Consider the following 14,717-nt stretch of genomic DNA (forward strand, 5'->3'; position numbering starts at 1 on the left):
ATCCTCATATCTTGACCTCCTATCCCGACCTCCTATCCCGTCCTCATATCTCAACCTCATATCCCGTCCTCATATCCCGTCCGCATCCCGTCCTCATATCCCAACCTCATATCCCAACCTAATATCCTGTCCTTATGTCCCATCCTCATATCCTGTCCTCAAGTGGGATTGATTTGTGATGAAGATACTGTAAGCTGGAAATAGAAGGGGGTGTGGATTTGTGAGACTGGGCGTGATTTGCAAGCCAGACCGATGCACAAAAAGGGTAGAGAATAAAATGGGTGGGGCTTAAAATGTGGGCTTATCTTTGTAATATGGGGTGTGACACATTCACCAGGAGATGCAGAGCGGAGCTTGTGGAGTAAGGTAACAGAAGTCCCATATGCTTGCATGGGACTTGAAACAAAAACCCATCATTTATATAAGGGTGTAGATAAGGGTTAATTTAACTATCATATCTTTATATTTGACATATAAGTAATATGTGTACCAGGTATTATTGAAATATCTCCAGCCGTACGAAAGTTATGTGGGAACATACATTTCCCATTGATTTGCATGGGACTTTAAACAAAAACCCAGACACTCACAAATGGGGTAGTTAAGGGTTAAATTAACTATCATATATTTTAAGTGGACATATAAGTAACATGTGACCAAGTATTATCGAAATATCTCCAGCCGTTTGGAAGTTATGCTGGAACATATATTTCCCATAGACTTGTATAAGACTTTAAATAAAAACCCCGACCCTGGCAAATAGGGGTGAGTAAGGGTTAAATCACATATCCTATGTTTGTTGTTGACAAATATGTAACATGTGTGCCAAGTTTCATGTTAATATCTTCAGCGGTTTGGACGCGATGCTGGAACAAACATACATACATACGCACATACACACATTGGCCCTCATTTAGGCTGGGTTCACACTACGTTTTGTCCCATACGGGAGCGCATACGGCAGGGGGGAGCTAAAAGCTCGCGCTCCCGTATGTGACCGTATGCGCTCCCGTATGAGCCGACCGGAGTGAAACGTTCGGTCCGGTCGGCTCATTTTTGCGCCGTATGCGCTTTTACAACCGGACCTAAAACCGTGGTTGACCACAGTTTTAGGTCCGGTTGTAAAAGCGCATACGGCGCAAAAATGAGCCGACCGGACCGAACGTTTCACTCCGGTCGGCTCATTGAAATGAATGGCATACGGGAGCGCATACGGTCACATACGGGAGCGCGAGCTTTTAGCTCCCCCCTGCCGTATGCGCTCCCGTATGGGACAAAACGTAGTGTGAACCCAGCCTTACTAAGAGTGGAGTGTAGGTTTCTTTGTGGGTTTTAATTCCCTACAATTTATTTTCCACGGTATTTACTAAGGTTTCCCTACATTTTGCCTTTTTTTACACCTGCTCTGATCTGTCTGGTTTTCCTCAGCTCAAATCCACCACATTTTATGTGGAAACCTTAGTAAATATGTTGGGTTTTTGTGAAAATGTCGGGAGCACGCCCCTTTTCGCAGACCACGCCCCTTTTCACAGCGGTCGCTCCCCTTTTTGTACATTCTGCCGCAGGCAGAATTTGTGACGCAGATTCTGGCGCAGACAGAATTTCTGGGGCAATGTGACAGAATATGGCGCTCAACCCGACAAAACATGTCGGGTTTGCAATAGTAAATGAGGGCCATTGAGTTTTATGTATATAGATAGGTGTGTGTATGTATGTTCCAGCATCAGTCCAAAGGCTGAAGATATTAACATCAAACTTGGCACACATGTTACTTATATGTAACAACAAACATAGGATAGGTGATTTAACCCTTACTCACGCCCATTTGCAAGGGTCAGGGTTTTTGTTTAAAGTCCCATACAAGTCTATGGGAAATATATGTTACTGCATCACTTCCAAACGGCTGGAAATATTTCGATAATACTTGGTCACATGTTACTTATATGTCCACTTAAAATATAGGATAGGTATTTTAACCCTTACTCCACCCCCCCATTTGTGAGGGTCGTGGTTTTTATTCAAAGTCCCATGCAAATCAATGGGAAATATATGTTCCCACATAACTTCCGTACGGCTGGAGATATTTCAATAATACCTTGTACACATATTACTTATATGTCAAATAAAAAATATCATAGTTAAATTAACCCTTACCTACACCCTTATATAAAAAATGGGTTTTTGCTTCAATTCCTATGCAAGTATATGGGACTTCCAGTACCTTACTCCACGCTCTGCATCTCCTGGTGAATGTGTCAGTCTGGCTTGAAAGCCACACCCCATCTCACAAATACATGCCCACTGTTTAAGCCCCACCCCTTTTATTATCTACCCTTTTTGTGCGTCGGTTTTGCTTGCAAATCACGCTAAGTCCCACAATACCAAGTCCCCTTCTATTTTCAGCTTACAATATCTTCATCACAAATCAGTCCCACCTGGGGACAGGAAATGAGGATGGGACATAAGGACTGGATATGAGGAAGGGATATGAGGTCAAGATATTTGGACGGGATGTGAGGTCGGGATATGAAGACGGAATGTGAGGTCGGGATATGAGGTCGAGATACGAGGTCAGAATATGAGGTCGAGATATGAGGATGGGATATGAGGACAGAATAGGAGGTCGGGATAGGAGGTCGAGATAGGAGGACGGGATAGGGGGTGGGGATATGAGAACGGGATATGAGGACAGGATAGGAGGTCGGAATATGAGGATGGGATAGGAGGTCGGGATAGGAGGACGGGATATGATGTCGAGATAGGATATGAGGACAGAATAGGAGGTCAGGATATGAGGTCGAGATATGATGATGCGATATGAGGATGGGATATGAGGTCGGGATATGAAGATAGGATATGAGGTTGAGATATGAGGATGGGATATGGGGTTGGGATATGAAAACAATACATGGGATATGATGTCAAAAGCTTCCTCCTTTGTTGATTTTCCTCTCCAACAAGGATTAGGAAGGAAAAACCGGGCAACAGCGTGTACTCAGCTAGTGATTACATAAAAAACATACCAGTAGTAATACCATAATGACTTGAAGATGTGACCGACCTGAGTACATGAGAAATGTAATTATACTGACTTTTACCGGGAGAAGTGACAACCTAAACAAATAAGAAAAATGAACCATACTGATATCTTGACAGGCCAAAGTCATGATGGGCCTAATTCTATGATAATTTCTAGAGATGAGCGAATCGAAGCTGACGTACCCAAATTCTTTACAAATTTAATGAAATATTCATATATCACCGCGATTCTATCATACAAATCGCTTCATTAAACTCCATTTACTGCATTCCAGGCTCCAGGGCATCTTAAATCCACATGTTAGTACATGGGGCAAAGAACTCTTGGAAGGCAGGAAGAGAAGTAGGCGGGATGACCCTGAATCACATGCAGGATGCAGCCTTTCAGCAGCCAATCACCCCTGTGATGTCACAGCCCTATATATTCGGCAGCCATTTTGCGGCTTGTCATATCGTTCATTACACTGCATACAGATAGGACGTACATCGCTGTGTGTGTGTTACACAGAAAAGTTCATTCCAGCAGCGTTTCACATCCTAGTCACATCAGCGTTCTGGTGGACAGAAAGTAGTGTTTTTTTCACTGAAAAGGATTTTTACTGCAGCCATTAACCTCCCAGTCACTTTCTTCAGCATTGTATTACAGAGAGGGGCAGAGAGCTCATACATTTCAACGCTCTGCCTCAACTTCATAAATCTTAACAGAAGAGGCAGGAATAAATTTTCAGTGCAATTCTGTGTCTTTGTTCCACAACATATCATCTGCTGGTTATACTAGTCTGTAGACTGTATAATACCCAGCAGTCCATTCCTAATAGTCTTTGACAGAGTGCAATTTTGTGTTTAGTACACAGCTTTTTTGCATTGCAGCACTGTTGTGTACTGCTGGTGTTGTGCAAAAATACTTTTAAGCATACTGTACCGCATTTTTTCTGCCCTCATAAGTGCATACCACATACGTACATCTAAGTAGTGTACTATTTTGTAGTGTACTATTTTGTACCTGTTAATCTGTCAAGGGCCCAGATACTGTGAAAGTGCAGGCAAAAGTAATCACCGGCTGGTGTTTTACTAAAATATTGGGAGTTAAAATTTTAAATTTAAAAACCCTCAATTTCTAGTTAAAAATCTTACATTTCAATGGTCTCCTCATGCTTCAGCCAACTCCAGGCTGCGTCATTCAGCCACTATATGTCTCGTCATGCTCCAGCCACCTCCAGGCTGTATCATTAAGCCACCTCTAGGCTGTGCCATTCAGCTACTATAGGGTCTCCTCATGATTCAGCCACCCCCAGGCTGTGTCATTCAGCCAATATATGGTTTACTGATGCTGCTGGGCCTGGGCCTATAAAATTTGATGGTAGCACTAGCTACCATAAATCTTCAATTAAAATTTCAAAATTCATCTTTTAATCTTGGGGATTGTGAAGCCCTAGTGTCTACTCATGCTGCTGCCAGCTCCAGGCTGTGTCATTCAGCAACAATATGGTCTCCTCATGCTGCCAGCACCTCCATGCTGTGTCATTCAGCCACTATATGGTCTCCTCATGCTTCAGCCAACTATAGGCTGTGTCATTCAGCCACTACATGATCTCCTCATGCTTCAGCCACCTCCAGGCTTGTAATTCAGCCAATATATGGTTTACTGATTCTGCTGGGCCTGGGCCTAAAATCTTTTATGGTAGCACTAGCTACCATAAATCTTCAATTTAAATTTCAAAATTCATCTTTTAATCTTAGGGATTGTGAAGCCCTAGTGTCTACTTATGCTGCTGCCAGCACCAGGCTGTGTCATTCAGCAACTATATGGTCTCCTCATGCTGCCAACACCTCCGTGCTGTGTCATTTAGCCACTTTATGGTCTCCTCATACTGATGCCACCTCCAGGCTCTGTTATTGTGCCGCTCTGCGGCAGTGATTCTAAAAGCGATGCCTGTAATCTGCATGTCATACTAAATAACAGTATTATTTCACTACCCCAGCACACTCCATATGTGTGTTAGAACAAAGCAAAGTGTTCTACACCCCTATTGAGGCCCTCAGTAGGCCAGAAATAGCCATTTTTTATATAGATTCGCCGCAAAGATTCGTAGAAAAATTCGTCTAATAATGTCACATATCATAACTATCTGGACGTGACAAGCCTCAGCACATAAGATGACCACCACCGACTGTGGGATGCAGAACCACAAGAGGAGTAAAGCCCGAGCCCAGTGTCGCTTAACAGGCTCAGCCAGAAGCACACTCAGGCAATATGCACAAGAGGATCGAGATCACAACGCTCACTGTCTAGCCCCCTTATGTTAAGAACACAGTTTAGAGCTATGGACACTACATGGAATGCAGGAGAATGGGCGTGCTGTGTGGAGAACCTCAGACAACAAGTACCAAGGACGAAAGCCATGTGAGGAAAAGAGGGGTTTTAACCTCTTAAGGACCATGGACGTGTATACACGTCCAATAGCCCTTAACCGGGTATGACGCGGGCTCCCGACTCGAACCCGCATCATACCGGCCGGCCCCCAGCTGATTCCTGCAGCTGGGGGCCGGCGTTAATAGTCGGCATGCGGCGATCGCCGCGGCCGGCTATTAACCCTTTAGATCGCCACTGTCAAAGTTGATGTCTAAAGGTGCCTGTATTCAGTCGCTGGTGGTCCAGTGGGGTGGATCGCCCCCCCGGGGGCGATCCACTGCTGAGGTAACCTGTAGGCTTACCTTTCCTTCCACGGCTTAGCTCTCCTGTCATGCTTTATCAATCGAGCGAAGAGCACACAGATAACTATGGTTCTATACAACCATAGTGATCTGTATGAGGAATCTAATGATTCCTCCTAAAAGTCCCCTAAGAGGACTAAAAGTGTAAAAAAATAAATAAATAAATAAGTTGAAACACACACATTAACCCCTTCCTTATTAAAAGTTTAAATCACCCCCCTTTTCCCAAATTCCATATAAAAATATATAAACATAATAAAAATAAACATATGTGGTATCGCCGCGTGCGCAAATGTCCGAACTATAAAAATATATCGTAAATTAAACCGCACGGTCCAAAATAGCGTATTTTTGGTCACTTTTCATACCATAAAAAAGCGAATAAAATGCGATCAAAAATTTTCCTGCATGTAGTTATGATTTTTTCCAAAAGTACGACAAAATCCAACCTATATAAGTAGGGTATCATTTTAATCGTATGGACCTACAGAATAAAGATAAGGTGTAATTTATACTGAGAAATGTACGGCGTAGAAACAGAAGCCCTCGAAATTTACAAAATTGTGTTTTTTCTTCAATTTTGTCACACAATGATTTTTTTTCCCGTTTCGCCATCGATTTTTGGGTAAAATGACTGATGTCATTACAAAGTAGATTTGGTAGCGCAAAAAATAAGCCATCATATGGATTTTTAGGTGCCAAAATTGAAAGGGTTATGATTTTTAAGGTAAGGAGGAAAAAACAAAAGTGCAAAAACAGAAAACCGCTTGGTCCTTAAAGGAGTAGTCCAGTGGTGACCCAGTGGTGAAGAACTTATCCCCTATCCTAAGGATAGGGGATAAGTCGCAGATCGCGGGGGGTCCGATCGCGGGGGGTCCAACAGCCCGCGGGAAGGGGGCGTGTCGACCTCCGCCCCCTCAATACAACTCTATGGCAGAGCCGAAGCGCTGCCTTCGGCAATCTCCGGCTCTGCCATAGAGTTGTATTGAGGGGGCGTGTCGGCCGCCGCTTCGTGCGGGGGTCGACACCCGCTATCTGGCCGGAGAGCCTGGCCCCCATACAGAGAGATCGCGGGGGCCCCAGCGGTTGGACCCCCCCCCCCCGCGATCTCAAACTTATCCCCTATCCTTAGGATAGGGGATACGTTTTTCAACACTGGACTACCCCTTTAAGGGGTTAATATACTGATCCCCTCCCACAAACACAATTAATTTCATTCATTTAAACATGGCATCATGGACTCAAAAGTTAAAGGTATATCTCTTTAAGTAAAAGGGTGAAGCACATAAAACTTTGTTACACTTTTAGAATTTTTCAATGACAACTTTAAAATGATTGCCTACTAGATAGATTATTCAATATGAAAGAGTGAGCAGTGTGAGGGACAGACTGTGAAGCTGTTACATACTGAGAAGAGGAAATTCAGTAAACACAGTATTTCATACAGAACAAGAAGGAAGTGCTGAGTAGGAGTGTCTCAGGGAGGGTTCATCTCAATCTGCTGCCTAAAGCTACACAAAGTCAACTGTGACGGCTCTACCTGGTCCTCCAAAACTCTTGAGGGACACTTGAAAGCTTTGTGCAGCATCTGTGCTTCCAGGCTCAGCTGGTCTGGTCACCATGCCTCCCTGGCAGATCACTAGCAAAGAGAGATATGGAGTTGGTGAGTTTATCATGGATTTGGTAAAATCTTGTAGATTTGCTTTTTCTTCTTCTTTAAGAACAGGAAGGATGTGGCAGGTGCACAGTCATGATGGGAGTAGTGATCAGCATACGTTTTTTGTCTAAGTTATCTGGGTGCGTAATCTGAACAGTAATTTATTCATTTTGTTACAAAAAATATCAAAGGCGTATGGGAAATCTGTTTATTTTTTATTTTGCAAGTTTGAGAGTAATTATTTACATAAAATGTAATCTATTCAGTGTTCTGAAAAAAAGATCATTATAGAAGATACAAACAGGAACAAGTGGGGCTTTCTCTTATTAAGCAAGATGAGGATGTAGAGACAGAAAAAGGAGTTCTTCTTTTTGTTGTAATCAGCCTTGTATTCTTGATCTGTACTCCAAGATGTTGATCTAGTTGCTGTTAGTGGTGATTATGAAGCTAGGAGGAGCATACATGTGCGTTCATGAGCTTCTAGTGAGCCTGGATTACTAGCTTTTAGATAAGGCGATGATAGTGTTAAAATGCTCATCTATATAATCTCAATACTGTGTGTAAAAGGGAAAGGCACCGCAGCAAACTCCTTTTCCATAAGTGTCTTTTTAGCTTGATAATAGATAATGTAGAAACATTGCTTGTTCGCCAAAGACCCCCCCTCCCCCCAAGAGAAGCATTTTTTTCCTAAAATGAGATTCAGTTAGCAGATGACACTCTTATCATGGTGAATCAGATAGTAAGATAGTGAAACGGTTTAGTTTTTTCCCATCTCCATTGTTATTCGATAATCAGGCTGCCTTTGGTTGTGGTTTATAGTTTGGATATGATTTATAGTTAATAATATTTATATTAGAGTTCTCTAGGTGTTGAACATAAGCTGCTTTAGATTGCAGCTCATCTTTAACCCCTTAAAATAAGAATTTTATTTTAACGTTTTCATTTTTTCCTCCTCGCCTTCAAAAAATCATAATTTTTTATATTTTCATCCACAGACTATTATGAGGTCTTGTTTTTTGCGCAACCAGTTATCCATTGTAATGCTGTCACTCACTTTACCATAAAATGTATGGTGCAACCAAAAAAACACTATTTGTGTGGGGAAATTAAAAAGAAAACCGCAATTTTGCAAATTTTGGAAGGTTTTGTTTTCACGCCGTACAATTTACCGTAAAAATGACGTGTTCTTTTTTCTTTGGGTCAAGACAATTAAAATGATACCCATGATAACATACTTTTCTATTACTGTTGCGCTTAAAAAAAAATCGCTAACTTCTTAACCAAATTAGTACGTTTAAAATCCCCCTATTTTGAAGACCTATAACTTTTAAATTTTTCCACATAAGCGGCGGTATAAGGGCTCATTTTTTTGCGCTGTGATCTGTACTTTTTGTTGATACCATATTTGCTTATATAAAACTTTAAATACATTTTAAATACATTTTTGGGGGAATAAAATATTTTAAAAAATGTGGACTTTTTTTTAACGTTAACGCCGTACGGTATCATTAACATTATATTTTAATAGTTTGGATATTTATGCACATGGCGATACCAAATATGTATATAAAAAAAATTATTTTACACTTTTTGGCGGTGAAATAGGGAAAATGGGACAATTTACATTTTTATTAGGGGAGGGGTTTTTCACATTTTTTTAAACTTTTTTTTAAAACTTTTAGTTTTACACTTTAATATTCCCCATAGGGGACTATTTATAGCAATCATTCGATTGCTAATACTGTTCAGTGCTATGCATAGGACATAGCACTGATCAGTGTTATCGGTGATCTTCTGCTCAATCTCAGACCAGAGCAGAAGGCCCGTGGAAGGCATCGGAAGCAGGTGAGGGGATCTCAGTCTGCCATTCTGGATGATCAGATCGGCGCGGTATTGATCACGGCATCTGAGGGGTTAATGGCAGACATCTGTGCGATCGCACAGCCGGGACCTGCCACGCATTACCCGAGCATCGCTACGATGCTCGCGGTTATGTATAGGGCGTAAATGTACGTCCTGGTGCGTTAAGTACCAGTTCACCAGGATGTACATTCACGTCCTGCGTCATTAAGGGGTTTTAACTCCGCTGCTCAGCATTTGGAGCAAAATGTTCCAAATGCTTAGAGCCAGCGCAGGGAGCTCGTGACATCTACTTTGCTCACTGAACACTTCACATCCCATATGAGGTATTTCCTTACTCGAGAGAAATTGGGTTACAAATTTTGGGGGCTTTTTCTCCTATTACCCCTTGTAAAATTCAAAATTTTGTGAATTTTTTTTTAAATTGCTGCTGAACTTTGAAGCCCTATGATGTCTTCCAAAAGTAAAAACATGTCAACTTTATGATGCAAACATAAAGCAGACATATTGTATATGTGAATCAATATATAATTTATTTGGAATGTCTATTTTCCTTACAAGCAGAGAGCTTCAAAGTTAGAAAAATGCAAAATTTTAAAATTTTTCATCAAATTTTTGAATTTTTCACCAAGAAATGATGCAAGTATTGACAAAAATTTACCACTAACATAAAGAAGAATATGTCACGAAAAAACAATCTCGGAATCAGACTGAAAAGTTAAAGCATCCCAGAGTTATTCATGCTTAAAGTGAAAGTGGTCAGATGTGCAAAAAACGCTCTGGTCCTTTAAAGGGGTTATCCAGGAAAAAACTTTTTTTTATATATCAACTGGCTCCAGAAAGTTAAACAGATTTGTAAATTACTGCTATTAAAAAATCGTAATCCTTTCAGTACTTATAAGCTTCGGAAGTTAAGGTTGTTCTTTTCTGTCTAAGTGCTCTCTGATGACACCTGTCTCAGGAACTGCCCAGTTTAGAAGAGGTTTGCTATGGGGATTTGCTTCTAAACTGGGCGGTTCCCGAGACACTTGTCATCAGAGAGCACTTAGACAGAAAAGAACAACCTTAACTTCAGAAGCTCATAAGTACTGAAAGGATTACGATTTTTTAATAGAAGTAATTTACAAATCTGTTTAACTTTCTGGAGCCAGTTTGATATATAGAAACATTTTTTTTCCTGGATAACCCCTTTAAGGTGAAAATGGGCTTTTTCCTTAAGGGGTTAAGGGAATAGGGCAATAATGCAATATCATTCTATAGCAGCATTGTGCAATATTTCGAGTGGAACACATTGGTATAATTTCCCTTGTGCCTCAAACACCTAGTGACGTGACAATTCAGTTCTCAAGTGGTGTTATCATGGGGCAGGATATTATTAGTTTTTAAACTAAAGAAAAACAATAAATTGAAAACAAGGTTACATACTGTCTTAGTGGCATTGGCTACTTGTCTACAAAGATCTACCCAGCATGCTGCAAAACAGATCTTTCAGGTACCCAGACGGCAGCCTGTGATAGGGGGGAAATGTTAATCTGCATATATTGACAGATTTTCTGGTAGGAGTTTGTTAGCTGGGAGCAGGACACATTGGGGAAGATGTATCAAAACACGTGCAGAGGAAAAATAGGGCAGTTGCCCATAGCAACCAGCCAGATTGCTTCTTTTATTTTTCAGAGGCCTTTTAAAAAAAATTAAATAATCTGGCTGCCATGGGCAACTGCACCAGAGTTAATAGAATGGCACATATGGGGTATAAGTCTATAACTCAACAAAGGAAGACTGCAAAGTCAATATTATACATATAAACATATCAGTAGCCATTAAAATAAAAAAAACTTTTGCCCAGAAAAAATAACCAACCACAATATTTGGAGTATGTAGATTTCTGACCTGGAGAGCGTGCATATTTTACTCCTACTTAGCTTTTGCCCCCTGATAAAGCTCAGTAAAATGGAAACGTGCCAGGACCTTGTTGAGGTCTAGACTTCAAAAGATTTTTGTAGTAAATATAAGATATATGTAGCTGTGCACCACATCTGTCCTGTCCAACTAGCCTATGACTAAACTTTTCTTATTTTTTGGTAATATAGCAGACAATTTACAATAATTTTCTTACAAAGAATTTTAAAGCAGGCCATGTATGCACATAAAAGCTACATTTATGTATTATCTCATTACAGTTGGTATATTTTGTGATTTAGAAATTGCACCAAGATGTTAAGAGGGTGGGATGTTGCACTTGATGTACTCTTTCCAAGTTTACAGTATATAGTCCCTGTTTCAGATTACAGCACCAGGGGACTGAGCATACTCCCTATAACAAGGCTTTTATGCTCTAACAGACATTTATCATGTTCTATTTGAATAGATTTTTTTCTTTTTACCTATTATTGTTTTATAATATCATTGTATTCATCTTTATTTGGCTTGAATTACTCCTTGTTGTTCATTTATGTTTTGCACATGCACTGTATGCCCTAAACATAACGCTCCAACATATGTGACTGTATGCCTTACCAATCCATTCGTCACCCAAGGGCTGCCATGTTTAGAAACTGTATAAAGAAAACATTCCAAAGCATGCATATTACCCCATTGTATGCCAAAGGGCACTCTTTCAGTGTACACAGGGGCCACTGATTTACCAAAATGCCTTTATTAAAGTACCACGGTATCCCAAAGTGTATTAGGCAGTGTATTATAATTTAAAGTTTGTACCATGTGGTGTAAATTTTGAGTGGTACGAGTAGACCATTTTATTTCAAACAGATCCAATATACTAAACACTTCTTTACACACGACTGCACAGCAATCTTGATGGTTCTAGTTCTTACATATGGCAGAAAATCTCAATGGTTACATCTGCACAAGGTGGCACTGTTGCTTAAATGTTTCCACTATTTAACAGTGCAAAATCTGTTTCTGGTCCCTCTTGCCTTCAAAAGAGCCCTTCCTTAAGGAAGTGTGTGGGAAGGTGGAGTTCGTGAATAGTGCACTCAGACTTGGGGAGGCTGTAGTTCGGTCATGTCTTGTGGCTGAGACAATTCTCTTTCCCAAATGCACTTGTAATTAAAGGGGTACCCCGGTGAAAAACTATTCTTTTTTTTTAAAACAACTGGTACCAGAAAGTTAAACAGATTTGTAAATTACTTCTATTTAAAAAATTTGATCCTTCCAGTACTTATCAGCTGCTGTATACTACAGAGAAAGTTATTTTCTTTTTAAATTTATTTTCTGTCTGACCTCAGTGCTCCCTGCTGACACCTCTGTCTCAGGAACTGTCCAGAGCAGGATATGTTTGCTATGGGGATTTGCTCCTACTCTGGACAATTCCTGGCATGGGCAGAGGTGTCAGCAGAGAGAACTGTGGTCAGACAGAAAATAAATTAAAAAAGAGAAGCACTTCCTGTGGAGTATACAGCTGCTAATAAGTACTAGAAGGGTTAAGATTTTGAAATAGAAGTAATTTACAAATCTGTTTTAACGTTTTGGCACCAGTTTTTCAATGAAGTACCCCTTTAAAGGAAAACTGTCAGCTTTCTCCCCCCACGCTAACCAGCGGTATTGGCTGGTAGTGCAGGGGACGCTGATCAGTTTGATCCTTACCGTACCTGTGTATACCACGCGGTTTGGCCTTAATCTTCTATTTTCTGTATATTCAAATGAGGTGCTGACTGGCACTCTGACATCAGTGCCGGGCTGTAGCACCGCCCAGCTCATAAATATTCCAATATTGATGAGCTGGGCGGCGCTGCGGCCCGGCACTGACGTCAGAGTGCCAGTTAGCCCCTCATTTGAATATACAGAAAATAGAAGATTAAGGCCGAACGGCGCGGTGGATCCGGGCACGGTAAGGATCAAACTGATCAGCGTCTCCTGCACTACCAGCCAATACTGCTGGTTAGTGCGGGGGAAGAAAGCTGACAGTTTTCCTTTAACAGTAGAAAGGTCGGTTTCCCTTGCAGACCTGTGGTGTGGTGTGCCAGGCCAGGCCAGAGAGCAGGGGGCTGAGCCTGATGGACAATAGGAGGATTGGTGAAGAGGGGTCCAAAAATAAGATTGATGAAATAAAACTACTCCCTACAAGGGGAGCCTTGTTAAGACCTTCTGGCCAGCCATTTTTGTATACACTGCAGTACATTAGTTTTGCAGTGAGCTATACAAGTGATTCCATGTTCAAGTCCTCTAGGAGCATTAAAAGTTATAATAAAAATAAACAATGTCCAATATAAAAAAATGTAAATGTCCTCTTTTTATCTTTTTTAAATAAATTTTTTTAACTAAAATAACAATTAAAATTGCTGTGTGCAGAAATGTCCTAACTATTATAATATAACATTATCCTGCAAGAAATATCCAATGCTAGAATTACTGTTTTTCAGTCACTTTGCATGCTAAAGAACATGGATTAAAAAGCACTGGCAAAGTCCCACCTACCCAAATGGTACCAATAAAAAGTAACACTGACCCTGCAAAAACAAGCCTTTACACAGCTCTATAGACAAAAAATAAAAAAGGCTATAGGGGTCAGTGTCAGGATCCGGACTGGCGGAGGGTGAGGACACTGGAAGTGGATCCTCTGTGCCAGAGAGGTGATGGCGTGGGCTGTACCAGGGGAACGGAGTCTAAGGGGTTACTGGTATTCACCAGAGCCCGCCGCAAAGCGGGATGGACCTGCTGCGGCGGGTAACCCCCAGGTCATTCCACCAAGTAGCGACTCAACCTCTCTGGCAGCTGAGATGGCGCGGTACAAAAGGACGAGGCAAGGCAATGTCAGACATAGCAGAAAGGTCAGGGCAGGTGGCAAGGTTCGTAGTCAGGGGCAACAGCAAAGATTCTGGAAACACAGGCAAAGGACACACTGGAACGCTTTCACTAGGCACTAGGCAAAAAGATCCGGCAGGGACAGGAAGGGAAAGTGATGTTTTATAGGAAAAACAGTGATTGAACTTGATTGGGCCAGGCACCAATTAGTGGTGCACTGGCCCTTTAAATTTCAGAGAGCCGGCACGCTCGCGCCCTAGAGAGCGGGGCCGCGTGCACGTGCCCTAGAGAGCGGGGCCGCGTGCCGGGACGGGACAGAGGAAGGACGGGGCAGGTGAGAAGAGACATGGGATGCGATCCGTGAGCGGGCACGTTCCGACCCGCGGATCGCATCCCCTCCGGTAACAGGGTAGCAGCGCTCTCGGTCATCAGCGCCGACCGGAGCGCTGCAAGCAGAGTAACGGTGCGAGCGCTCCGGGGAAGCAGCGGGACCCGGAGCGCTCGGCGTTACAGTCAGAATATGGTGATGCTGTATATACCACTAGGCACTGGAGAGCCAATGCCTAGGGTGGAATTTTGGTCTTTGTATGGTGTAGTTTAGCCAGTAACTGTGTGGTGGTTTTAATCTTTATGTGGTGGTATGGTAGTGGTCATTATATGGTAGGGTTATTTGTCTCTTGTA

The 14,717-nt window shown here is 41.7% G+C and overlaps 1 protein-coding gene across 2 annotated transcripts in view; it reads left to right on the plus strand.

The window, feature by feature from the left end:
* The first annotated feature begins 7,246 nt into the window (after window positions 1-7,246).
* The window catches only part of DOCK2 (dedicator of cytokinesis 2), an 850,676-nt gene continuing 843,205 nt past the window's right edge, over window positions 7,247-14,717 (plus strand). The window contains exon 1 of one of the 2 annotated variants that reach the window (XM_056516504.1): window positions 7,247-7,417. In XM_056516504.1, the coding sequence (XP_056372479.1) occupies window positions 7,375-7,417 (43 nt within the window). In that variant the 5' untranslated portion in view covers window positions 7,247-7,374. The remainder of the gene's footprint in view (window positions 7,418-14,717) is intronic. The other variant, XM_056516506.1, reaches the window with a different exon arrangement.

The sequence above is a fragment of the Hyla sarda genome, chromosome 4 (genome assembly GCF_029499605.1).
Source record: "Hyla sarda isolate aHylSar1 chromosome 4, aHylSar1.hap1, whole genome shotgun sequence".
In the NCBI taxonomy this organism is placed as follows: Eukaryota; Metazoa; Chordata; class Amphibia; order Anura; family Hylidae; genus Hyla; species Hyla sarda.